The sequence below is a fragment of the Bufo gargarizans genome, chromosome 2 (genome assembly GCF_014858855.1).
Source record: "Bufo gargarizans isolate SCDJY-AF-19 chromosome 2, ASM1485885v1, whole genome shotgun sequence".
Classification (NCBI taxonomy): domain Eukaryota; kingdom Metazoa; phylum Chordata; class Amphibia; order Anura; family Bufonidae; genus Bufo; species Bufo gargarizans.
Window position 1 is genome coordinate 64,229,094 of NC_058081.1, and position 27,597 is coordinate 64,256,690.

The window sequence follows — 27,597 nt, forward strand, 5'->3', positions numbered from 1 at the left end:
TATAAAGGGAGGCAATCACTGCTAATAGATGACAGCTGGAAGAGGGAGAAGAGATGTCAAAGCGAAACCAAAACAAAAGAACATCATGCAGGAGGTACTGAAGAACTTCTCAGAGATCTGGCGGCGACAGTTATACTCAGTGACCGTATATACATTGTAGTGCGATCGCCCGATCTCTATGTACAAGTTATACTCAGTGACCGTATACACATTGTAGTGCGATCGCCCGATCTCTATGTACAAGTTATACTCAGTGACCGTATACACATTGTAGTGCGATCGCCCGATCTCTATATACAAGTTATACTCAGTGACCGTATATACATTGTAGTGTGATGGCCCGATCTCTACGTACAAGCTGGGTCAATAATCTTATATAAAAATTAAAGCTGGGTTCTCAGATCTCTATATACAGTGTGTTCGGAAAGTCTTCCGAACCTTTCCCTTTCTTCACATTATCTTAAGTCACTGCCTTGGGCTGAAATAAAATAATAAAAATCATGTTTTCCCCCAACAATCTGCACTCAGTAACCCTTAATGAGAAAGTGATAATAACAGAATGTTAGATATCTTTGCTAATTTATTGAAAAGGAAAACCTAGCATATTGCACTGACATAAGTATTCAGACCCTTTTCTCAGGACTTAGTTGAAGCCCCTTTGGCAGTGATTACAGCCTCCAGTCTTCTTGGGAATGAGGCCACAATTCTACACCTGGATTTGGAGATCTTCTGCCATTCTTCTCTGCAGATCCTCTCATGCTCTGTCAGGTTGGATGGGGACGGTGGTCAGCCATTTTCAGGTCTCTCCAGAGATGTTCGATTGGGTTCAGGTCAGAGCTCAAGGACATTCACAGAGTTGTCCCTAAGCCACTCCTGTGTGGTCTTGGCTGTATGCTCAGGTCAGTGTCTTGTTGGAAGGTGAACCTTCATCCCAGTCTGAGGTCCATGTTGTTCCTTTCTCCTATCCCTCAACCCTGACAAGTCTCCCTCAGCATGATTCTGCCACCGCCATGCTTTACTGTAGGGATGGGATTCCAAACATGACACTTAGAATTGAGGCAAAAAAGTTCAATTTTGGTTTTACAACACCAGAGAATCTTGTTTCTCATAGTCTGAGAGTCCTATAGGTGCCTTTTTTTTTGTTGCAAACTCCAGGTGGGCATTCATGTGTTTTTTACCGAAGGGAGGCTTTATTACAATGTTTTATTGGGTAAGATATTTCAATACAGTAAAGTCAAGGAAAACAGAAAATAATACATGTGATTAAAATGAACACACGTAGCTTCCCGACAGTCAATTCTCTGGTAAGAAGTTACAATCGCTAGTCTGCATCTTACCAATTGTTCATTTTCTATCCTCATATTCATATAAACATCCCAAAAATCCTCTTCCCCTTACCACAATAACTGCAAATATTTGTGGCCACTGGAATACTCCCATCCTTACAGCAATCGACCCAAGATGCCGTTTCCCTTTTGTATGTAATACCATGTTGTGTACCTGAAAGGTTCCATCAATAATTGTATTTTCTGCTGTATGAAAGAATGCTCAATGCAATGTCTCCATTTCCTAAAGGAGGACAGGCTTCTTTCTGGTCACTCTGCCATAAAGCCCAGATTGGTGGTTGACCTTCTGGAAGTTTCTCCTATCTACACACAGGAGCTCAGCTGGGTGACTATTGGGTTCTTGGTCATTTCTCTTACCAAGACCCTTCACCCTCAATTACTTAGTTGGAGGGTGACCAGCTCTAGGCCGAGTCCTGGTTGTTCGAGACTTCTTCAATGTAATAATTATGGAGCCCACAGCGCTCTTGTGAACTTTCAGTGCAGCAGAAATTCTTTGTCCACTTCTCCAGACCTTTGCCTCCACACAATCCCGTTTCTGAGCTCTACAGGCAGTTCTTTCCTCCTCATGGCTTGGTTTTGCTCTGATATACATTGTCAGCTGTGAGACCTTATATAGACAGGGCCGTGTCTTTCCATATCATGTCCAATCAACTGCATTTACCGCAGGTGACTCCAGTCAAGGTGTAGAAACATCTCAAAGAGAAATTAGAGGCCCTCAGAGCTAAATGTCAAGTGTCACAGCAAAGGGTCTGAATACTTTTAGGTCTTTCCTTTTTAATGAATGGGCAAAAATTTCTAACATTCTCTTTCACTTTGTCTTTATGGGGTACTGAGTGCAGAATGATGGGGGTAAACAAAATTTTTGAAATTTAAGCACAAGGCCGCAACATAACAAAAAGTGAAAAAAGTGAAAGGGTCTGAAGACTTTCCGAATACACTGTATACGTTATTATATATAGATTTCATGATATATACACACACTGATCAGAACCAGAAACTGTATATACACATTACTGCTAGATTTCCTGATCTCTGTATCCAGTCATCCAATATGGGCATTACAGCTGAATCCTATATACAAGCTTTAGAGGCAGTTATCAGCTATATACACATCAAAGAACCAGACTCCTACACACAAACCATTGTATATACATCTTATGTACAGTCAGTGTGAGAACACAGGTATCTCCCGTTTTAGAAAGTCCCACATGATCCTGTTGACCTCCTCTGGCTGGTCCTGCTGCACCCAGTGACTGGCATTGTGTATAATCTCGGCTTGGAGTGGGGCATGGACGTACTGCTGCATTTCAGGAACCATCGCAGCCTCCAGGAAGGTGTCATTCTCCCCCCACAGCAGCAGTGTGGGCACAAGAACATCTTGGGATTTTACTGGGAAGAATCTGGGGAAACACAAGTACCACTGTGAGGAGGACACAGGATGGACAGATGCCTGCACCAAATATATTAATAATATACTTTATGTACAATGTATTTTTTGCCCTATAAGACGCACATGCCTATAAGACTCATCTAGGTTTTAGAGGAGGAAAATAAGAAAAAAATCAGATCAGACCCCCAATGTTCTGCAGACCTCAGATTGGACCCCCAATGTTAATCAGAGCCCCCAATGTTAATCAGATCCCAGCTCAGACCCCCAATGTTAATTAGACCCCAGCTCAGATAAAAAAAATAAAAATAAAAAAATAAAAAATAAATAATCAACTCACTTCTCCTGTTCCCACCGCCGCCGTTCCTGGGGTCCAGAACTCTCCCTGCTGCACTGTGCTGTGACCCGACGTCACAGAGCATGAGGTCAAAGAGCGCGCCTATGTCCTCACGCTGTGTGCCGGTCTTCAGCTCAGAGCCCCAATCAGACCCCCAATTTTAATCAGACCTCAGATTGGACCCGCAATGTTAATTAGACCCCAGCTCAGATCCCTAATGTTAATTAGGCTTCAGATCAGACAAAAAAAAAAATGAATCAACTCACCTCTCCTGTTCCCACCGCCGCCGTTCCTGGGGTCCAGAACTCTTCTTGCTACACTGTGCTGACGTCACAGAGCGCGCTTACGTTCTCATGCTGTGTGCCCGTCACAGCACAGAGTGGAACGCCGGCAGGAAACGACCAGGGAGCGGTGAGTAAAGCCAGCACAAGGAGCTTATTCACTGCTTTCTGGTCCTACTGTACTAATGTGAAATACCATAATGAAAGCGCTCATTAGTAGAGTTGAGCGAACACCTGGATGTTCGGGTTCGAGAAGTTCGGCCGAACATCCCGGAAATGTTCGGGTTCGGGATCCGAACCCGATCCGAACTTCGTCCCGAACCCGAACCCCATTGAAGTCAATGGGGACCCGAACTTTTCGGCACTAAAAAGGCTGTAAAACAGCCCAGGAAAGAGCTAGAGGGCTGCAAAAGGCAGCAACATGTAGGTAAATCCCCTGCAAACAAATGTGGATAGGGAAATGAATTAAAATAAAAATTAAATAAATAAAAATTAACCAAAATCAATTGGAGAGAGGTTCCATAGCAGAGAATCTGGCTTCCCGTCACCCACCACTGGAACAGTCCATTCTCAGATATTTAGGCCCCGGCACCCAGGCAGAGGAGAGAGGTCCCGTAACAGAGAATCTGTCTTCATGTCAGCAGAGAATTAGTCTGCATGTCATAGCAGAGAATGAGGCTTCACGTCAGCCACCACTGCAACAGTCCATTGGCATATATTTAGGCCCAGCACACACACAGGCAGAGGAGAGAGGTCCCGTAACAGAGAATCTGGCTTCATGTCAGCAGAGAATCAGTCTGCATGTCATAGCAGAGAATCAGGCTTCACGTCAGCCACCACTGCAACAGTCCATTGTCATAAATTTAGGCCCAGCACCCAGGCAGAGGAGAGAGGTCCCGTAACAGAGAATCTGGCTTCATGTCAGCAGAGAATCAGTCTTCATATCATAGCAGAGAATCAGGCTTCACGTCACCCACCACTGTAAGAGTCAATTTTCATAAATTTAGGCCCAGAACCCAGGCAGAGGAGAAAGGTCCCGTAACAGACAATCTGGCTTCATGTCAGCAGAGAATCAGTCTTCATATCATAGCAGAGAATCAGGCTTCACGTCACCCACCACTGTAAGAGTCAATTTTCATAAATTTAGGCCCAGAACCCAGGCAGAGGAGAAAGGTCCCGTAACAGACAATCTGGCTTCATGTCAGCAGAGAATCAGTCTTCATATCATAGCAGAGAATCAGGCTTCACGTCACCCACCACTGTAAGAGTCAATTTTCATAAATTTAGGCCCAGAACCCAGGCAGAGGAGAAAGGTCCCGTAACAGACAATCTGGCTTCATGTCAGCAGAGAATCAGTCTTCATATCATAGCAGAGAATCAGGCTTCACGTCACCCACCACTGTAAGAGTCAATTTTCATAAATTTAGGCCCAGAACCCAGGCAGAGGAGAAAGGTCCCGTAACAGACAATCTGGCTTCATGTCAGCAGAGAATCAGTCTTCATATCATAGCAGAGAATCAGGCTTCACGTCACCCACCACTGTAAGAGTCAATTTTCATAAATTTAGGCCCAGAACCCAGGCAGAGGAGAAAGGTCCCGTAACAGACAATCTGGCTTCATGTCAGCAGAGAATCAGTCTTCATATCATAGCAGAGAATCAGGCTTCACGTCACCCACCACTGTAAGAGTCAATTTTCATAAATTTAGGCCCAGAACCCAGGCAGAGGAGAAAGGTCCCGTAACAGACAATCTGGCTTCATGTCAGCAGAGAATCAGTCTTCATATCATAGCAGAGAATCAGGCTTCACGTCACCCACCACTGTAAGAGTCAATTTTCATAAATTTAGGCCCAGAACCCAGGTAGAGGAGAAAGGTCCCGTAACAGACAATCTGGCTTCATGACAGCAGAGAATCAGTCTGCATGTCATAGCAGAGAATCAGGCTTCACGTCAGCCACCACTGCAACAGTCCATTGTCATAAATTTAGGCCCAGCACCCAGGCAGAGGAGAGAGGTCCCGTAACAGAGGATCTGGCTTCATGTCAGCAGAGAATCAGTCTGCATGTCATAGCAGAGAATGAGGCTTCACGTCAGCCACCACTGCAACAGTCCATTGGCATATATTTAGGCCCAGCACACACACAGGCAGAGGAGAGAGGTCCCGTAACAGACAATCTGGCTTCATGTCAGCAGAGAATTAGTCTGCATGTCATAGCAGAGAATGAGGCTTCACGTCACCCACCACTGCAACAGTCCATTGGCATATATTCAGGCCCAGCACCCAGGCAGAGGAGAGAGGTCCCGTAACAGAGGATCTGGCTTCATGTCAGCAGAGAATCAGTCTGCATGTCATAGCAGAGAATGAGGCTTCACGTCAGCCACCACTGCAACAGTCCATTGTCATAAATTTAGGCCCAGCACCCAGGCAGAGGAGAGAGGTCCCGTAAAAGAGGATCTGGCTTCATGTCAGCAGAGAATCAGTCTGCATGTCATAGCAGAGAATCAGGCTTCACGTCAGCCACCACTGCAACAGTCCATTGTCATAAATTTAGGCCCAGCACCCAGGCAGAGGAGAGAGGTCCCGTAACAGAGGATCTGGCTTCATGTCAGCAGAGAATCAGTCTGCATGTCATAGCAGAGAATCAGGCTTCACGTCAGCCACCACTGCAACAGTCCATTGTCATAAATTTAGGCCCAGCACCCAGGCAGAGGAGAGAGGTCCCGTAACAGAGGATCTGGCTTCATGTCAGCAGAGAATCAGTCTGCATGTCATAGCAGAGAATCAGGCTTCACGTCAGCCACCACTGCAACAGTCCATTGTCATAAATTTAGGCCCAGCACCCAGGCAGAGGAGAGAGGTCCCGTAACAGACAATCTGGCTTCATGTCAGCAGAGAATTAGTCTGCATGTCATAGCAGAGAATCAGGCTTCATGTCAGCCACCACTGCAACAGTCCATTGGCATATATTTAGGCCTAGCACACAGGCAGAGGAGAGGTTCATTCAACTTTGGGTAGCATCGCAATATAATGGTAAAATGAAAATAAAAATAGGATTGAATGAGGAAGTGCCCTGGAGTCCAATAATATATGGTTATGGGGAGGTAGTTAATGTCTAATCTGGACAAGGGACGGACAGGTCCTGTGGGATCCATGCCTGGTTCATTTTTATGAACGTCAGCTTGTCCACATTGGCTGTAGACAGGCGGCTGCGTTTGTCTGTAATGACGCCCCCTGCCGTGCTGAATACACGTTCAGACAAAACGCTGGCTGCCGGGCAGGCCAGCACCTCCAAGGCATAAAAAGCTAGCTCTGGCCACGTGGACAATTTAGAGACCCAGAAGTTGAATGGGGCCGAACCATCAGTCAGTACGTGGAGGGGTGTGCACACGTACTGTTCCACCATGTTAGTGAAATGTTGCCTCCTGCTAACACGTTGCGTATCAGGTGGTGGTGCAGTTAGCTGTGGCGTGTTGACAAAAGTTTTCCACATCTCTGCCATGCTAACCCTGCCCTCAGAGGAGCTGGCCGTGACACAGCTGCCTTGGCGACCTCTTGCTCCTCCTCTGCCTTGGCCTTGGGCTTCCACTTGTTCCCCTGTGACATTTGGGAATGCTCTCAGTAGCGCGTCTACCAACGTGCGCTTGTACTCGCGCATCTTCCTATCACGCTCCAGTGCAGGAAGTAAGGTGGGCACATTGTCTTTGTAGCGTGGATCCAGCAGGGTGGCAACCCAGTAGTCCGCACAGGTTAAAATGTGGGCAACTCTGCTGTCGTTGCGCAGGCACTGCAGCATGTAGTCGCTCATGTGTGCCAGGCTGCCCAGGGGTAAGGACAAGCTGTCCTCTGTGGGAGGCGTATCGTCATCGTCCTGCCTTTCCCCCCAGCCACGCACCAGTGATGGACCCGAGCTGCGTTGGGTGCCACCCCGCTGTGACCATGCTTCATCCTCATCCTCCTCCACCTCCTCCTCATCCTCGTCCTCCTCGTCCTCCAGTAGTGGGCCCTGGCTGGCCACATTTGTACCTGGCCTCTGCTGTTGCAAAAAACCTCCCTCTGAGTCACTTCGAAGAGACTGGCCTGAAAGTGCTAAAAATGACCCCTCTTCCTCATCCTCCTCCTCCTGGGCCACCTCCTGTTCCATCATCGCCCTAAGTGTTTTCTCAAGGAGACATAGAAGTGGTATTGTAACGCTGATAACGGTGTCATCGCCACTGGCCATGTTGGTGGAGTACTCGAAACAGCGCAACAGGGCACACAGGTCTCGCATGGAGGCCCAGTCATTGGTGGTGAAGTGGTGCTGTTCTGTAGTGCGACTGACCCGTGCGTGCTGCAGCTGAAACTCCACTATGGCCTGCTGCTGCTCGCACAGTCTGTCCAGCATGTGCAAGGTGGAGTTCCACCTGGTGGGCACGTCGCATATGAGGCGGTGAGCGGGAAGGCCGAAGTTACGCTGTAGCGCAGACAGGCGAGCAGCGGCAGGATGTGAACGCCGGAAGCGCGAACAGACGGCCCGCACTTTATGCAGCAGCTCTGACATGTCGGGGTAGTTGTGAATGAACTTCTGCACCACCAAATTCAGCACATGCGCCAAGCAAGGGATGTGCGTCAAATTGGCTAGTCCCAGAGCTGCAACGAGATTTCGCCCATTATCACACACCACCAGGCCGGGCTTGAGGCTCACCGGCAGCAACCACTCGTCGGTCTGTTGTTCAATACCCCGCCACAACTCCTGTGCGGTGTGGGGCCTGTCCCCCAAACATATGAGTTTCAGAATGGCCTGCTGACGTTTACCCCGGGCTGTGCTGAAGTTGGTGGTGAAGGTGTGTGGCTGACTGGATGAGCAGGTGGAAGAAGAGGAGGAGGAAGCCGAGAAGGAGGAGGTGGCAACAGGAGGCAAAGAATGTTGCCCTGCGATCCTTGGCGGCGGCAGGACGTGCGCCAAACAGCTCTCCGCCTGGGGCCCAGCTGCCACTACATTTACCCAGTGTGCAGTTAGGGAGATATAGCGTCCCTGGCCGTGCTTACTGGTCCACGTATCTGTGGTTAGGTGGACCTTGCTACAGATGGCGTTGCGCAGTGCACACTTGATTTTATCGGATACTTGGTTGTGCAGGGAAGGCACGGCTCTCTTGGAGAAGTAGTGCCGGCTGGGAACAACATACTGTGGGACAGCAAGCGACATGAGCTGTTTGAAGCTGTCTGTGTCCACCAGCCTAAATGACAGCATTTCATAGGCCAGTAGTTTAGAAATGCTGGCATTCAGGGCCAGGGATCGAGGGTGGCTAGGTGGGAATTTACGCTTTCTATCAAATGTTTGTGAGATGGAGAGCTGAACGCTGGCGTGTGACATGGTTGAGACGCTTGGTGACGGAGGTGGTGGTGGTGGTGTTGGTGGTACATCCCCTGTTTGCTGGGCGGCAGGTGCCAACGTTCCTCCAGAGGCGGAGGAAGAGGCCGAGGCGGCAGCAGCAGAATAGGCCGAGGCGGCAGCAGCAGAAGAGGTAGCAGGGGGAGCCTGAGTGACTTCCTTGGTTTTAAGGTGTTTACTCCACTGCAGTTCATGCTTTGCATGCAGGTGCCTGGTCATGCAGGTTGTGCTCAGGTTCAGAACGTTAATGCCTCGCTTCAGGCTCTGATGGCACAGCGTGCAAACCACTCGGGTCTTGTCGTCAGCACATTGTTTGAAGAAGTGCCATGCCAGGGAACTCCTTGAAGCTGCCTTTGGGGTGCTCGGTCCCAGATGGCGGCGGTCAGTAGCAGGCGGAGTCTCTTGGCGGCGGGTGTTCTGCTTTTGCCCACTGCTCCCTCTTTTGCTACGCTGTTGGCTCGGTCTCACCACTGCCTCTTCCTCCGAACTGTGAAAGTCAGTGGCACGACCTTCATTCCATGTGGGGTCTAGGACCTCATCGTCCCCTGCATCGTCTTCCACCCAGTCTTGATCCCTGACCTCCTGTTCAGTCTGCACACTGCAGAAAGACGCAGCAGTTGGCACCTGTGTTTCGTCATCATCAGAGACATGCTGAGGTGGTATTCCCATGTCCTCATCATCAGGAAACATAAGTGGTTGTGCGTCAGTGCATTCTATGTCTTTCACCGCTGGGGAAGGGCTAGGTGGATGCCCTTGGGAAACCCTGCCAGCGGAGTCTTCAAACAGCATAAGAGACTGCTGCATAACTTGAGGCTGAGACAGTTTCCCTGGTATGCATGGGGGTGATGTGACAGACTGATGGGGTTGGTTTTCAGGCGCCATCTGTGCGCTTTCTGCAGAAGACTGGGTGGGAGATAATGTGAACGTGCTGGATCCACTGTCGGCCACCCAATTGACTAATGCCTGTACCTGCTCAGGCCTTACCATCCTTAGAACGGCATTGGGCCCCACCATATATCGCTGTAAATTCTGGCGGCTACTGGGACCTGAGGTAGTTGGTACACTAGGACGTGTGGATGTGGCAGAACGGCCACGTCCTCTCCCAGCACCAGAGGGTCCACTAACACCACCACGACCATGTCCACGTCCGCGTCCCTTACTAGATGTTTTTCTCATTGTTATGGTTCACCACAACAACAAATATATTATTTGGCCCAATGTATTGTATTCAAATTCAGCGGGATATAAATTTGAGGCCTAGTATTTAGGCGCTGGGTGACCGGTATGGATTTAGTGACAGAATTAGACTTGGAAATGCACAGAAGCGTGTGTGTGAAGTTATTCTGAATGACCCAATGTGCACCTTGAATATTATATACCCTTTTTGGGATAGATTTCAAATAGCTCTGATATAGCAGGAACCACTAAATTATGAAATTGCTAAATTGGGAATTGTACTTCAACCCAGAACAAAAAATGTGCTTTGACGGGCACTAAATAACTTTCCCAGCTACAACAGGACAGCGGTAACGAGAGATTTAGAGGGATTTAAATTTGAGGCCTAGTATTTAGGCGCTGGGTCACCGGTATGGATTTAGTGACAGAATTAGACTTGGAAATGCACAGAAGCGTGTGTGTGAAGTTATTCTGAATGACCCAATGTGCACCTTGAATATTATATACCCTTTTTGGGATAGATTTCAAATAGCTCTGATATAGCAGGAACCACTAAATTATGAAATTGCTAAATTGGGAATTGTACTTCAACCCAGAACAAAAAATGTGCTTTGACGGGCACTAAATAACTTTCCCAGCTACAACAGGACAGCGGTAACGAGAGATTTAGAGGGATTTAAATTTGAGGCCTAGTATTTAGGCGCTGGGTCACCGGTATGGATTTAGTGACAGAATTAGACTTGGAAATGCACAGAAGCGTGTGTGTGAAGTTATTCTGAATGACCCTATGTGCACCTTCAATATTATATACCCTTTTAGGGATAGATTTCAAATAGCTCTGATATAGCAGAAACCACTAAATTATGAAATTGCTAAATTGGGAATTGTACTTCAACCCAGAACAAAAAATGTGCTTTGACGGACACTAAATATCTTGCCCAGCAACAACAGTACAGCGGTGGGTAACGAGAGATTTAGAGGGATTTAAATTTGAGGCCTAGTATTTAGGCGCTGGGTCACCGGTATGGATTTAGTGACAGAATTAGACTTGGAAATGCACAGAAGCGTGTGTGTGAAGTTATTCTGAATGACCCAATGTGCACCTTCAATATTATATACCCTTTTAGGGATAGATTTCAAATAGCTCTGATATAGCAGAAACCACTAAATTATGAAATTGCTAAATTGGGAATTGTACTTCAACCCAGAACAAAAAATGTGCTTTGACGGACACTAAATATCTTGCCCAGCAACAACAGTACAGCGGTAACGAGAGATTTAGAGGGATTTAAATTTGAGGCCTAGTATTTAGGCGCTGGGTGACAGGTATGGGTTTAGTGACAGAATTAGACTTGGAAATACACAGTAGCGGGTGTGTGTGAAGTTATTCTGAATGACCCAATGTGCACCTTCAATATTATATACCCTTTTTGGGATAGATTTCAAATAGCTCTGATATAGCAGAAACCACTAAATTATGAAATTGCTAAATTGGGAATTGTACTTCAACCCAGAACAAAAAATGTGCTTTGACGGACACTAAATATCTTGCCCAGCAACAACAGTACAGCGGTAACGAGAGATTTAGAGGGATTTAAATTTGAGGCCTAGTATTTAGGCGCTGGGTGACAGGTATGGGTTTAGTGACAGAATTAGACTTGGAAATACACAGTAGCGGGTGTGTGTGAAGTTATTCTGAATGACCCAATGTGCACCTTCAATATTATATACCCTTTTTGGGATAGATTTCAAATAGCTCTGATATAGCAGGAACCACTAAATTATGAAATTGCTAAATTGGGAATTGTACTTCAACCCAGAACAAAAAATGTGCTTTGACGGACACTAAATATCTTGCCCAGCAACAACAGTACAGCGGTAACGAGAGATTTAGCGGGATATAAATTTGAGGCCTAGTATTTAGGCGCTGGGTCACCGGTATGGATTTAGTGACAGAATTAGACTTGGAAATGCACAGAAGCGTGTGTGTGAAGTTATTCTGAATGACCCTATGTGCACCTTCAATATTATATACCCTTTTAGGGATAGATTTCAAATAGCTCTGATATAGCAGAAACCACTAAATTATGAAATTGCTAAATTGGGAATTGTACTTCAACCCAGAACAAAAAATGTGCTTTGACGGACACTAAATATCTTGCCCAGCAACAACAGTACAGCGGTGGGTAACGAGAGATTTAGAGGGATTTAAATTTGAGGCCTAGTATTTAGGCGCTGGGTCACCGGTATGGATTTAGTGACAGAATTAGACTTGGAAATGCACAGAAGCGTGTGTGTGAAGTTATTCTGAATGACCCTATGTGCACCTTCAATATTATATACCCTTTTAGGGATAGATTTCAAATAGCTCTGATATAGCAGAAACCACTAAATTATGAAATTGCTAAATTGGGAATTGTACTTCAACCCAGAACAAAAAATGTGCTTTGACGGACACTAAATATCTTGCCCAGCAACAACAGTACAGCGGTGGGTAACGAGAGATTTAGAGGGATTTAAATTTGAGGCCTAGTATTTAGGCGCTGGGTCACCGGTATGGATTTAGTGACAGAATTAGACTTGGAAATGCACAGAAGCGTGTGTGTGAAGTTATTCTGAATGACCCAATGTGCACCTTCAATATTATATACCCTTTTAGGGATAGATTTCAAATAGCTCTGATATAGCAGAAACCACTAAATTATGAAATTGCTAAATTGGGAATTGTACTTCAACCCAGAACAAAAAATGTGCTTTGACGGACACTAAATATCTTGCCCAGCAACAACAGTACAGCGGTAACGAGAGATTTAGAGGGATTTAAATTTGAGGCCTAGTATTTAGGCGCTGGGTGACAGGTATGGGTTTAGTGACAGAATTAGACTTGGAAATACACAGTAGCGGGTGTGTGTGAAGTTATTCTGAATGACCCAATGTGCACCTTCAATATTATATACCCTTTTAGGGATAGATTCCAAATAGCTCTGATATAGCAGGAACCACTAAATTATGAAATTGCTAAATTGGGAATTGTACTTCAACCCAGAACAAAAAATGTGCTTTGACGGACACTAAATATCTTGCCCAGCAACAACAGTACAGCGGTAACGAGAGATTTAGAGGGATTTAAATTTGAGGCCTAGTATTTAGGCGCTGGGTGACAGGTATGGGTTTAGTGACAGAATTAGACTTGGAAATACACAGTAGCGGGTGTGTGTGAAGTTATTCTGAATGACCCAATGTGCACCTTCAATATTATATACCCTTTTTGGGATAGATTTCAAATAGCTCTGATATAGCAGGAACCACTAAATTATGAAATTGCTAAATTGGGAATTGTATTTCAACCCAGAACAAGAAATGTGCTTGAACGGACACTAAATAACTCGCCCAGCTACAGCACTAGGGACAGATTTAGCTGGATATAAATTTGAGGCCTAGTATTTAGGCGCTGGGTGACCGGTATGGATTTAGTGACAGAATTAGACTGGGATATGGCCAAAAAATAAACAGACTATTGCTGGTTAAATGCACTTGGTGTGACAGCTTCACCCTGATGTAGGCTTTAGCCAAAAAACAACCACACCATTGAGGGTTAAATGCACTTGGTGACAGGCGCAGCTTGCCCCTGATTTTGTATATGGCCAAAAAATGAACAGACTATTGCTGGTTAAATGCACTTGGTGTGACAGCTTCACCCTGATGTAGGCTTTAGCCAAAAAACAACCACACCATTGAGGGTTAAATGCACTTGGTGACAGGCGCAGCTTGCCCCTGATTTTGTATATGGCCAAAAAATGAACAGACTATTGCTGGTTAAATGCACTTGGTGTCACAGCTTCACCCTGATGTAGGCTTTAGCCAAAAAACAACCACACCATTGAGGGTTAAATGCACTTGGTGACAGGCGCAGCTTGCCCCTGATTTTGTATATGGCCAAAAAATGAACAGACTATTGCTGGTTAAATGCACTTGGTGTGACAGCTTCACCCTGATGTAGGCTTTAGCCAAAAAACAACCACACCATTGAGGGTTAAATGCACTTGGTCGCAGCTTGTGCTGGCGCACCACAAGACACAAAATGGCCGCCGATCACCCCAGAAAAATGAGACTGACAAACGGTCTGTGCAGCCTAAAAACAGTGAGCAATTGAGGATCAGCAGCTCAATGATCCACAGCTGCAGATCGATCAGTTAATCAAGTCCTTTGGAGGAGTTAATCTGCCTAATCTCGCCCTACTGTCGCAGCCGCAACCTCTCCCTACGCTAATCAGAGCAGAGTGACGGGCGGCGCTATGTGACTCCAGCTTAAATAGAGGCTGGGTCACATGGTGCTCTGGCCAATCACAGCCATGCCAATAGTAGGCATGGCTGTGATGGCCTCTTGGGGCAAGTAGTATGACGCTTGTTGATTGGCTGCTTTGCAGCCTTTCAAAAAGCGCCAAGAAAGCGTCACAAAAGCGCCAAGAAAGCGACGAACACCGAACCCGAACCCGGACTTTTACGAAAATGTCCGGGTTCGGGTCCGTGTCACGGACACCCCAAAATTCGGTACGAACCCGAACTATACAGTTCGAGTTCGCTCATCCCTACTCATTAGTATTCATCCGATAGGACGAACTGACATTTTTCCCCTACTTTTGGAGGGAAAAAAAGTGTGTCTTATAGGGCCAAAAAAACGGTAGATATATGCAAGAAGTGAAGAATAGTTTCAGCATATTACATTAAAACGTAATGTTAATCAGAGCCCCATCATATGTTCTGCATTTTCTTACTTTACAGTGAAAAATTCTGCACTTCTAAGTGTCATAATATATCTAAGAGCACCCAATCATCTGCATCTCTTAAAGAGGTAACCCCCACCTGTAGATATGCCATAAATGTCTGATCGATGCAGGTCCCGCTTCTGTCCCCATCCTGGCACAGTCAGGCAGAGAATGAATGGAGAGGTTGTCATTTATGTCTCTCCATTGACTTCTATGGGAGTCATGGAAACGACCAAGAACACTTGTTCCTATTGTGGAGATAGCAGCATGTCCCAGAGGTGGGTCCTGCCCCAATTATCATAAACTGTGAATATGCTAAAATTGTCTAATGCAGGAATACCCCTTTAACACAGATATAGCATTCAACTGCAGCGGAAAAACCAAACATGGAGAGTTTTCCTAGTTGTGGTTGCAGGCAAACAGAATTGTATCATTTAATTAGAGGGGTATTCCGGTTACAGAAAGTTATCCCCTATACACAACATACGGGATAACTATTAGATCGTGAGGTACTCTGATATCTATGGAAATTAATGGAGACGGCACGGTTTACCAACTGGCCCCTCTGTCTATTTTAGGGGGGGGGGGGGCTCCATTGGGTACAGACCATCGCTCCTGTAATCGGTGAGGGCCCCAGCAGTAGGACCCCCACTGATCTGATAGTTATCCTGTAGATAGAGGATAACTTTCAATAACCAGAATACCCCTTTAAGTTCAAATCCTTGTTATTCTCACCCAAACAAGTTCCTGTAGTAGTTAAGGGCAGGTGTTAAGGCTCCTTTTTGGGAGGGGTAGTATACAAAGGCCTCTATCTCTTCCTTGCTTAGCTTCCGCTCCTCGTTTTGGATCCCCATACTGGCATCTACCATGGGCTTCCGGATGTACTGTCGGAAGTAATGAGAACAAACAAGTTTACCATGTTAGTTTTTAGATGCGGTCACCGCTGAAACTACTGGACAGTCAGTTGGGCCATCAGCAAGAAGCGCTCACCTCAAAGTCAGCTAGTGACAGGAGGATTTCAGGAAGGACTGGCAGCTGGAAAAGGAAGACGTAACGGGAGGAGAAGAGCTGGGATGGATGAGCCAATACATAATCTAAGGAGAGAAGAACATTAAATGTCAGACAAAAGCAATACCTACAGTACAGTGCAAACGTTTTGGGCAGGTGTGGTCTTCTTTACACTAAGACTGCATGTCTGGGATAGTAGGTCTACTGTAGAATAAATTTGGAGCCAATCCGATGCCTCCCTGATGGTATTACAAGATGCAGGACACTATTAAGGGATCATTCACACTACCGTATGGTCATCGTGCCCTTGTTGCGGACTGCAAATACATGGGAATCGGCTGTGTAAATCCCATATTGTGGTGAGGACCCACCGACTTAAATGCATCCGCGATCGGAAAAATATAGGACATATCCTATCTTTTACAGTGTGGAAGCACAGACCTAAAAACCCACGGAAGTGCTTCTGATCTGTGCCTCTGCTCCGCCAAAGGTAGGACATGTCCCATCTTTTGTCATATTTTGCTGATCGCAGACCCATTTAAGACTGTGGGTCTGCATCCGCAGCACAGAGTGCACATGACTGGTGCCCGTGTATTGCGGACCGCAATACGGGCACTATAGCCTTATGGTTTTCTGTACGAGTCCAAATCCTGACCACGCTGAGAAGATGCCGTGGTCTGCCGAGGAAACTTGGTGCAGCAGATGAAAGACAAATCATGCTTACTTCCCTTCAAAACCGGAAGAGGTCCAACAGAGCCATGAGCTCAGAACTGAAAGAAGCCAGTGGGACCCAGGTACACCCATCTACAGTTCAGAGAAGTCTAGCCAGAAGTGGTGCTTATGGAAAAATTGTTGCAAAAAAGCCATACCTACAACATGGAAACAAGGCCAAAAGACTGGGCAGTAGGTGCTATGGACTGATGAAGGCAGTTCGTTCACTGAAGGGCTGCAGAGCGGTACAGTAGTGAGTATCTGCAGGCAACAGTGAGGCATGGTGGGGGCTCCTTGCAAGTTTAGGGCTTCATTCCAGCAAATGGAGTTAGCAATGTGCTCAGAATTAATGGCATTGGCAGTGCTGAGAAATACTGGCAAATACTTGTCCATCATGCAATACCATCAGGGAAGTTCCAAATATATTCTGCAGCAGGATTATAGCCCCAAACATCCAGCCGATGTCATCAAGAACTATCTTCAGTGTAATGATATGACCTCCACAGAGTCCCGATCTCAACATCATCTAGTCTGTCTGGGATTACATGAAGAGACAGAAGAATTCGAGCAAGCCTACATCCACAGAAGATCTGTGGTTAGTTCTCCAAGATGTTTGGAACAAATTTAGTTCCGAGTTCCTTCAGAAAGGGTGTGCAAGTGTACCTTGAAGAATTGATGCTGTTCTGAAGGGTGAAAAGGGTGGTCACACCGAATATTGAATGAATTTTGATTTCTCTTTCATTCATTCACTTTGCATTTCGTTATTTAATTAAAAAAATAAACTATTAAGACTTCAATTTTTTACTTTGCAGCAATGTTTCCACACCTGCCTAAATTTTTTGCACAGTACATAATAGTATCATTATATACTAAGGTTGTCCAGCAATGAAACAATGGTAAGCTATCCTCAGGATAGGTCATCAATACCTGATCATGGGGGTCCAACTGAGAGCACCCCCGTTAATCAGTAGTTTGAATAGGCTACGGAACCCAAATGAGCACTGCGCGCTCTTCATACTATACCAAGCACAGCGCCATATATTGTATAGTGGCTGTGCTTGGTACTGCAGCAGAATCCCATTTACTTGAAAGGGACCAAGCTGCACAAGGACCATGTGATCGATGGATGTGACGTCACAGACCGAAGAAGAGGCCCTTCTAACAGCTGAATGATGACGGTGCCAGGAGGTGGACCCCCAACCGATCAGATGAAACAGTATTTAAAGAAGTATTCCCATCTGAGAATTTATGGTGTAAAAGATATGCTATAAATGTCAATAGATGTATGTCCCACCTCCCAAGAACTGGTCCCGTGTCTTGCCATACATTGCTATGGCTTGTCCCATAGTAGTGATTGAAGGGGACACTGCGCATGCACGGCTTGCTCTACACTTATGGCAAGGGCCCTGTTCTTGAGATTGGAGCGGGACCCAGAAGGATCGGAAATTTATGGTATATCTAGTCAATATGCCATAAATGTCCAGATGGGACAACCCGTCTAATCCTACCACTCCTATCACAAGATGAGAGTCACTGGCCATATAATTCAACACAACAATAAATAAGTCACTCAACAGCCATAAACATTCACCAATGTGCCCTCTGATGTTACCATTCTACATGTGCTTGGAGGTACAAATAATCTGAAGAGAAGCTTAAAAACAGATTCATATAAAAGGAGTACATCACCATGGAAGGCCGATGGGTGAGGAGCATTCATAACGATCAGTCGGGACACCATGTTGCGGTGACGAACAGCAAATGTCCATGCCAAGGTACCCCCCCAATCGTGTCCCACTAGAACACAGTCCGAGTAGCCTGGGTGGGAGAGAACATGGAGCGCTTATAATGAAATCCGAACCATATTGTTTCATATCAGACTTGTGAAATGCAAAACCCTCACCCAGTCCAGTAATGAGATCCTGGATGTCCTGCAGTAGAGTCTCCATCTTGTAATCCTGGAGTTCAGGAGGAGCGTCAGAGCTCCCGAATCCTCTGAGATCCACAGCCACGGTCCAGTACTCCTGGGAGAACTCGTCCAGCTGGTATCTCCAGGAGTACCTGCCAACATGAGAATGCATCAGGAGGAAGATTGTACAATGATAGAAGGGGAAGAGCTTCCTCAGTCTATTACATGTGTCTCTCCAATGAAGACATGTAGCAGAGATGCTGGATGGACACATTTTCCAAATGATCAGACTGACATCAGATTTATATAATAATTTCTCAACAATTCTGCATGCTTCAGAGCTGAAATCTTCCAAGCAGCTATTGCTGTCTCCATGTCCACACATAGCTTTCTATGGTTATCCGCATTATGACAAGTATCATCCTGGTGAAGACCGTCATTGTAGAAGCTCAGGTGTCAGAAGTGTGTCTTTTACCAAGATGGTTGACCATTTCTAATGAACACCAACAGAATTATGAAGGCAGCTCTGGAGTATGACACAGGCTGGAAGTCAGGATCCAGTACATGATAAGTTATTTCATGCTTAAACCTACAGCTAGACATGACTTGGAAGACATTACCAGTTCTCAGGGAAGCCATGCAGGAGAAGCATTAATGGGTTCCCCTTTTTTCCAGACGTCACGTAATGGAAACGTATCCCAGATTTCTGGGAAGTCAAAGAATAGGTTATGCATTAGTCAGTCTTATCATCAACCCGTGGAGAACATTCACATACACAATGCCACCTTCATCAGTGGAAAACATCACGCAAGCTCTTACCTTGATGCGGATGTGTCCATGTTGTCCATGCTTGCTGCTTGTAAGGCAGGCTGGGGCGGCCTTACGTGGCTTCCAACAAAATGCCCTAAACGGTCCCTTGGCTATGAGCCTCAGGGCATCAGGCAAGTAGGACGCTGCTGACAGAAGAGATGCTACATAGACTAAGATCCAGAATAGGAGACCGGATACCTTCAGAGCAGCCCGGGTCACCATCAGCAGGAGACGAGACACATAAAACTGCATTGCTGCTCCAGTCTGTGACCAAAAGACAATTGTGAGATACTTCCAAGGCCTGCTCTCCATCACATGCACTCACTGGTCACATTCACCAATGCCCCTTCCTACATGCCAACCACATCATTGAAGTCAATGAGAGCAATGCAAACGCATATAGAGCAACCCCCCCTGGTGGCAGCCTTTGTGAAAGACGTCCTTGTTCTGCTGAGAATCCAGGGTACCCTAGGACTATGATGGCTAACCTTCAGCACTCCAACGGTGGTAAAACTACAACTCCCAAGATGCACACTTGCTCGGCTGTTCTCAGAACTGCATAGAAATGAATGGAGCATGCTGGGAGTCGTAGTTTCACCACAGATGGAGTGCCGGAGGTTAGCCATCACTGTCCGGGAGACTAGGCTACTATGATTCCAGATAACCCTGGCTGTTAGGATTATGCAAGCAGCAAATACATACATGTGTGCTCCTGTGGCCCAGTTCAAGCTGCATCTGAGCTCTAGGCGCTGGGAATAACTCCCGGGGTATGTGTAAAGCAGGGGTCAGCAACATCCGGCTGCTGTGAAAACTACAAATTTCAACATGCCCCATTCACTTTTATGGGAGTTCCGAGAACAGCCAAGCAAGTGTGCATGCTGGGAGTCGTAGTTTAATCACAGCTGGAGTGCCGGAGGTTGCCGATCTCTGGTGTAAAGCATATCCATAGGGCTGCATCCACCAGAGTCCAAAAGGGTATCCTTTTGGTCTCGCTGGGGGTGGTATGCTTCGGTATACCTTCCTATACAGAGAAAAGAGTGCAGTTTCCACAATGCGCTATGCATGCCACTGTATATCTACTCAGTGGTATACGTCGGAGCTCTCCGCTATACATCACCTACTCACTGTGTGCAGAGTCACTTAAAGGAAAACCTGCCCAGTGCCCCTAAATGTGTTCAGATCATAAGAGATCAAATAATCACCCCTTAATTCCCTGCGGTTTCCAGAACTGCCGCTGCGGTCCTCATCAACAGGCTGTGATTACAGACTGCAGCGGTGGCCGAGCTGTATATGGAAAGTAACGCAGTCATTCCACATTAAAGGGAACCTGTCACCATGAAAATGCTAAATAATCTGCAGGCAGCAGGTTATAGAGCAGGAGGAGCTGAGCAGACTGATGTATGGGTTTATGGGAGAAGATTCAGTAAAACGTGTATTTCATTCATTTATATCACTGCTCATTCTGGAGTTTGAAGTCCAGGAGGCGGTCCTATCAGTGATTGACAGACTTCCCTCTGAGGAGGCGGTTCCATCAGTGATTGACGGGCTGCCCTCTATGACTATATATAGAGATCTGTCAATCACTAATAGGACCGCCCCCTCACAGAGGGCAGCCTGTCAATCACTGATAGGACCGCCCCCTCACAGAGGGCAGCCTGTCATTCACTGATAGGACCGCCCCCTCACAGAGGGCAGCCTGTCATTCACTGATAGGACCGCCCCCTCATAGAGGGAAGCATGTCAATCACTGATAGGACCGCCCCCTCATAGAGGGAAGCATGTCAATCACTGATAGGACCGCCCCCTCATAGAGGGAAGCATGTCAATCACTGATAGGACCGCCCCCTCATAGAGGGCAGCCTGTCAATCACTGATAGGACCGCCCCCTCATAGAGGGCAGCCTGTCAATCACTGATAGAATGAGCAGTGATATACATGAATGAAATACACGTTTTACTAAATCTTCTCCTATAAAACCATACATCAATCTGCTCAGCTCCTCCTGCTCTATAACATACTGCCTGCAGCTCAGACACCATTTTCAACGTGACAGGTTCCCTTTGAAGTAGCTGTTTCACAAAAAAAAATATTCTACAGTTTGCAAACCAGCACCTGGATCTAAAGACTTTTATAATGGCATGTAATTAAAAATGTACTATAGCCACTGAGTTATTCATTAAAATCTATTGGTACAGCACCACCGGATGTTGGTTTCTTTTCTTATTTCTCTGTCCACATTCCTGAGATGGCCGCACATGCTCAGTTCCATCTTTCAACTGCCTCCTGAGCTGGGATAGGCAGAGCTGAGACACGCCCCCTGAGCTGGGATAGGCAGAGCTGAGACACGCCCCCTGAGCTGGGATAGGCAGAGCTGAGACACGCCCCCTGAGCTGGGATAGGCAGAGCTGAGACACGCCCCCTTAGTTGCAGCAGATAAGACACTCCCTTTGAGCTGCCAGCTTGATACAAATCTAGCAGAGCAATGAATGAGGAGATCTCTGGATCCATGCGAGGTACAGGGCTGGTTCTAGCTCTGTTAGAAAGAAGTTATTATGTACTATATGATGTCTGATTTTCATTTTTTACATTAATTATAGGATAACCCCTTTAAAGGGTTTCTACCACTTAGGTGTCACATATTTGGCTGTCAGACACTAGCGATCCGCTAGTGTCTGCTCTGGCCAACCATCCTAATATAATTGCTTTTGGGGCGGTGGTTTGGCTAAAAAAACTACTTTTATTAATATGCTAATGAGCCTCTAGGTGCTATGGGGGCGTCATTAGCACCTAGAGGCTCCGTCTACCTTCAGAAACTGCCGCCGCCGAGCGCGTCCCTCCAGCCCGCCCATCTCCTCCTGAATGCGATCCTCGTATGTATTCTGCGCATGCGCAGTGAATGTCTGACCGCTTCCTTGCTCAGACATCTCCACTGCGCCTGCGCGATGACGCCATAGTGCTCCGAGGAACAGGCGCAGTGGAGATGTCTGAGCAGGGAAGCTGTCAGACATTTACTGCGCATGCGCAGAATACATACGAGGATCGCATTCAGGAGGAGATGGGCGGGCTGGAGGGACGCGCTGGGGGCGGCAGTTTCTAAAGGTAGACGGAGCCTCTAGGTGCTAATGACGCCCCCATAGCACCTAGAGGCTCATTAGCATATTAATAAAAGTTGTTTTTTTAGCCAAACCACCGCCCCAAAAGCAATTATATTAGGATGGTTGGCCAGAGCAGACACTAGCGGATCGCTAGTGTCTGACAGCCAAATATGTGACACCTAAGTGGTAGAAACCCTTTAAGTGTTTAGTAGTAAGAGTGGTAAATGTTAAAACCTGAGAACCCCTTTAACGGTACAACTGTGTGTGTTCTGCAGCGGAGTCTTCACCATTGAATCCATGGCAAAATCTGCAAGAGTCCCGTGTGGATTTCCTATTGATCTGATGCATTATTAAGCCTATGCACTGCATCAAAAATCTGGTGGGCTTTTCCTTTCTAAAATATATCCACATTGTTAATGATGTAAAACACTGTGGATGTGACGCACACAATTCTGCAGATGAAAATCTGCAGGGTAAGCCCTTATTCACACAGTCCGAGTTCGATCAATGATTTCAGTCAGAGATTTTGAGCCAAAACCCAAACATAGAACAGGTGCAGATCTTTCCCTTATGTCTGTGGAGGCTCCAATCCTGGTTTTGGCTCACAATCACTGATGGAAATCACTGACCGAACAACAAACAAGATGTGCTTTACCTGCAGACTGTCAGCTTTATTTTGAGGGTATTTACATCCAAATCAGGTGAACGGTGTAGGAATTACCACAGTTTGCATATGTGCCTCCCACTTGTTAAGGGACCAAAAGTAATGGGACAGAATAATAATCATAAATCAAACTTTCACTTTTTAATACTTGGTTGCAAATCCTTTGCAGTCAATTACAGCCTGAAGTCTGGAACGCATAGACATCACCAGACACTGGGTTTCATCCCTGGTGATGCTCTGCCAGGCCTCTACTGCAACTGTCTTCAGTTCCTGCTTGTTCTTGGGGCATTTTCCCTTCAGTTTTGTCTTCAGCAAGTGAAATGCATGCTCAATCGGATTCAGGTCCGGTGATTGACTCGGTCATTGCATAACATTTCACTTTTTTCCCTTAAAAAACTCTTTGGTTGCTTTTGCAGTATGCTTTGGGTCATTGTCCATCTGCACTGTGAAGCGCCGTCCAATGAGTTCTGAAGCATTTGGCTGAATATGAGCAGATAATATTGCCCGAAAACACTTCAGAATTCATCCTGCTGCTTTTGTCAGCAGTCACATCATCAATAAATACAAGAGAACCAGTTCCATTGGCAGCCATACATGCCCACGCCATGACACTACCACCACCATGCTTCACCGACGAGGTGGTATGCTTAGGATCATGAGCAGTTCCTTTCCTTCTCCATACTCTTCTCTTCCCATCACTCTGGTACAAGTTGATCTTGGTCTCATCTGTCCATAGGATGTTGTTCCAGAACTGTGAAGGCTTTTTTAGATGTCGTTTGGCAAACTCTAATCTAGTCCTTCCTGTTTTTGAGGCTCACCAATGGTTTACATCTTGTGGTGAACCCTCTGTATTCACTCTGGTGAAGTCTTCTGTTGACTTTGACACACATACACCTACCTCCTGGAGAGTGTTCTTGATCTGGCCAACTGTTGTGAAGGGTGTTTTCTTCACCAGGGAAAGAATTCTTCCGTCATCCACCACAGTTGTTTTCCGTGGTCTTCCGGGTCTTTTGGTGTTGCTGAGCTCACAGGTGCATTCCTTCTCTTTAAGAATGTTCCAAACAGTTGTTTTGGCCACGCCTAATGTTTTTGCTATCTCTCTGATGGGGTTGTTGTGTTTTTTCAGCCTAATGATGGCTTGCTTCACTGATAGTGACAGCTCTTTGGATCTCATCTTGAGAGTTGACAGCAACAGATTCCAAATGCAAATAGCACACTTGAAATGAACTCTGGACCTTTTAGCTGCTCATTGTAATTGGGATAATGAAGGAATAACACACACCCGGCCATGGAACAGCTGAGAAGCCAATTGTCCCATTACTTTTGGTCCCTTAACAAGTGGGAGGCACATATGCAAACTGTTGTAATTCCTGCACCGTTCACCTGATTTGTATGTAAATACCCTCAAATTAAAGCTGACAGTCTGCAGGTAAAGCACATCTTGTTTGTTTCTTTTCAAATCCATTGTTGTGGTGTATAGAGCCAAAAATGTTATAATTATGTTGATGTCCCAATATTTATGGATCTGACTGTAGTACATGACAACCTCTTTCTAACACAGCTAGAACATGGATCCAGAGATCTCCACATTCATTGCTCTGCTAGATTTATATCAAGGGGAGTGTCTTTTCTGCTGCAGCTCAGGGGGCGTGTCTCAGCTCTCCCTATCACAGCTCAGGGGGCGTGTCTCAGCTCTTCCTATCACAGCTCAGGGGGCGTGTTTCAGCTCTCCCCATCACAGCTCAGGGGGCATGTCTTAGCTCTCTATCACATTTCAGGGGGCGTGTCTCAGCTCTCCCTATCACAGCTCAGGGGGCGTGTCTCAGCTCTCCCTATCACAGCTCAGGGGGCGTGTCTCAGCTCTCCCTATCACAGCTCAGGGGGCGTGTCTCAGCTCTCCCTATCACAGCTCAGGAGACAGCTGAAGGATGAAACTGAGCATGTGCGGCCATCTCAGTGAGCAGGACAAAGAAATAAGGGTTTGAAAAGTGTAGAATATTTTTCGTGGGGCAACCCCTTTAAGTGAAGATGTGGGAACTTCCTTTTAGGATATGTTCACACAATAATTTTTTTTTTACACCGATTTTGACGCGGAAATACACAGCAAAGGCGTCCACCGGAGCGGTCAACTGATTTAAATCAGAATCTACTCTGCTATTGCGCAGATTTCCTCGTGGAAATAGATCTGCAGATTTCCTCGTGGAAATAGATCTGCGGCGCACAGTCTAAATCCACAGCATATCAATTTACGGTATGTGGCGGATTTCTTCTGTGAATTTCACTCTTTGCAATGCCTAGTAATCGCTATATATCGTGCAGTGCATACATTTACAGAGTAGATTGGCACAGCACAGGACATATGTGGCCACTAGGGCTGCAATGATTACTCGAAAAATCCTTGATGCAAATTTATTGCACTGAGGATTTGTTTGTGCCACAGAGTGTGAGTGAGGCGCTCTCTATTACTCACGCTCCATGGCCTGCACCTTGCTGCACTGTATCTTGACGTACACACATGGTCAGGACATAGGGCACATAAGCGTGCATTATGACCGAACGCTATGTGACATTAGGACTGATGGCATGAAGAACCTGATGGCACTGGGGGGAGCTGATGGTGGCACAGAGGACTGATGGCACTAGGGGGGAGCTGATGACATGGAAGGGGCTGATGGCAGTGGGGGGAGTAAATGATGGCATGAAGAACCTGATGGCACTGGGGGGAGCTGATGGTGGCACAGAGGACTGATGGCACCAGGGGAGCTGATGGTGGCACAGAGGACTGATGGCACTGGGGGGAGCTGATGGTGGCACAGAGGACTGATGGCACTGGGGGGAGCTGATGGCATGGAGGGGGGTGATGTCGCCGAGTCACCACCACACAAAACCTGAGATTGCTGAATATCCCAGTGGTCAAACACTTACCCCCTATTCTGTGGATAGGAACTAAAGGGGTCATTTCTCAAACTGGTGTAAAGTAGAACTGGCTTAGTTACCCATAGAAACCAGATTCCACCTTTCCTTTTTGACAGCTCCTTTGGAAAATGAAAGGTGGAATCTGATTGGTTGCTATGGGCAACTAAGCCAGTTCTACTTTACACCATTTTGAGAAATGACCCCACAGTTCCCCCCCTTTAAAGGAATATTTTGGTTATATCATCATCCAAAGGATAGGAGATCACTATCAGAACTTAGGGGTTCAACCGATGACATCCCTACTGATTATAACAAGAACTGGGCCCTATGAACAGGGCCGATGGAGTATGTGACGTGTGGCCCCATGCATCTCTATGGCGGCGAGTACAAGCGCTCGACATAGAGATTAATGAAAGGCAATGTGCATGCTCGTCCTGCCCCTCCATCCGTTTAGGGCAGGGATCAGCAACCTCCCGCATCCCAGCATGCTCTATTCACTTCTATGAGAATAGCCAAGCCCATGTGCATGCTGGGAGTCGTAGTTTCTTCATATTCGGGAGTGCCAGAGGCTGTCAACCTCTGATTTAGGGGCTATGGAACCCGTGTTCTCATGATCAGTGATCTAATAGTTAATTCTTGTAGAGGATAACTTGATGTAACCGGAATAACCCTTTAAGTTACACAACTGGCACAAAGGTGAGCCCTGCAGCCTGCATGGCATCTGACACTGGTGACCTTCATTGACATCAATACAAATATTACAACATTTAACCTGTTCTACATTTCCACTCATAGCAATGGTCTTGGGGGGGGGAAACGCCATGTACAACATATCGCACCAAAAGCGCATCATGTGACCCCCCAACAGCACAAAAAGTGACATCACACAACTAGAGCCTGGTCTTTTTAGTTGTCTTCCTGTCAGGGATTGTTTTACTAATGACACACATTTTATACATTGCCACCGTTCTATATCAATGCAGAGTTACACCCAGCAAGCCAACATCACCTGTAGCGTCGTCTCCTTCACACGGCCACTTTACAAAGGACATTTCACAAGACCCGCCCATTGACCGATTTCCCCGTCAGCCATTGGATAAGAGCGCTGTCTATCTGACACTGGAGGTATTCTATTGGTTGATTTGGAACCGCCAGCAAGGTAGGTAGAAGCTTTTGAGGTTTGGCCGAAGAGCGGCGTTTCCATGACGCGGGCGGGGTTAAACAGAGGGCGTACGGTTATTGGCTGCCGGTCTCGCTTTCTATAGGTGCTGACGATTGTCAATCATTTTGATTGACAAGTAGATTGTCCAGTGGAGATTGAGCTCGAGCCTGCCACTCTGCCAGGATTTTGCTCTTTCTAGGTAGTGCAGTACACATTTAGCTGCACTGATTGTCTCCAGGGTTTCTGTTGCCATGGTGACAGGTCATCTCTAGCTGTGTAGTTTTCATCCTTTTTTTTTTTTAAGCAGTGTCCTCTATTTTAAGTGACATATAGAAATACCTAAAAACTGGTGCATAGTGCACTGGCCAATGCAAATGACTCCTTCTGTACCAGTTTGTAACTCATCTTGTTTATGATTAGTACAATTGTCTGTTATGTATGTGCACCGCTTATCATATGTACAGCGCTATGGAATGAATGGCGCTTAAATAATAATAATAATAATAGATAGGCATGCTACACATGTAAGCATCTGTTCTTATGTCCTTTTGAGGCGTGATCGGATATTCCGCCATATTTGATGGAAAAATAGCGCATTAGTGTATGTTCAGACAGTGTCGGGGCCAAAAACAGGCCAAATCTGAGCTAAAGCCGCCTTCCAT

At 46.3% G+C, this 27,597-nt stretch overlaps 1 protein-coding gene across 1 annotated transcript; it reads right to left on the reverse strand.

The window, feature by feature from the left end:
• On the reverse strand, nucleotides 1-26,840 carry LOC122929435 (epoxide hydrolase 3-like). Its single transcript, XM_044282995.1, has 8 exons — nucleotides 26,783-26,840; nucleotides 19,108-19,362; nucleotides 18,909-18,994; nucleotides 18,283-18,440; nucleotides 18,069-18,197; nucleotides 15,651-15,754; nucleotides 15,396-15,544; nucleotides 1-2,746 (listed from the first exon to the last, which is right to left on the reverse strand). Exons 2-8 carry the CDS (start codon nucleotides 19,348-19,350, stop codon nucleotides 2,512-2,514), a joined length of 1,104 nt encoding a protein of 367 aa, XP_044138930.1. The 5' UTR covers nucleotides 19,351-19,362; nucleotides 26,783-26,840; the 3' UTR covers nucleotides 1-2,511.
• Between the last annotated feature and the right edge of the window lie 757 nt (nucleotides 26,841-27,597).

Excerpts from the sequence above, each read along its gene's own strand:
- LOC122929435 (XM_044282995.1), bottom strand. The coding sequence starts at position 19,350 with ATGCAGTTTTATGTGTCTCGTCTCCTGCTGATGGTGACCCGGGCTGCT. Across the intron at positions 15,755-18,068 it reads TCACCCATCGGCCTTCCATG|ATTATGTATTGGCTCATCCA; the intron begins GTGATGTACTCC and ends TTCTCTCCTTAG. Across the intron at positions 2,747-15,395 it reads TACTACAGGAACTTGTTTGG|ATTCTTCCCAGTAAAATCCC; the intron begins GTGAGAATAACA and ends GTGTTTCCCCAG.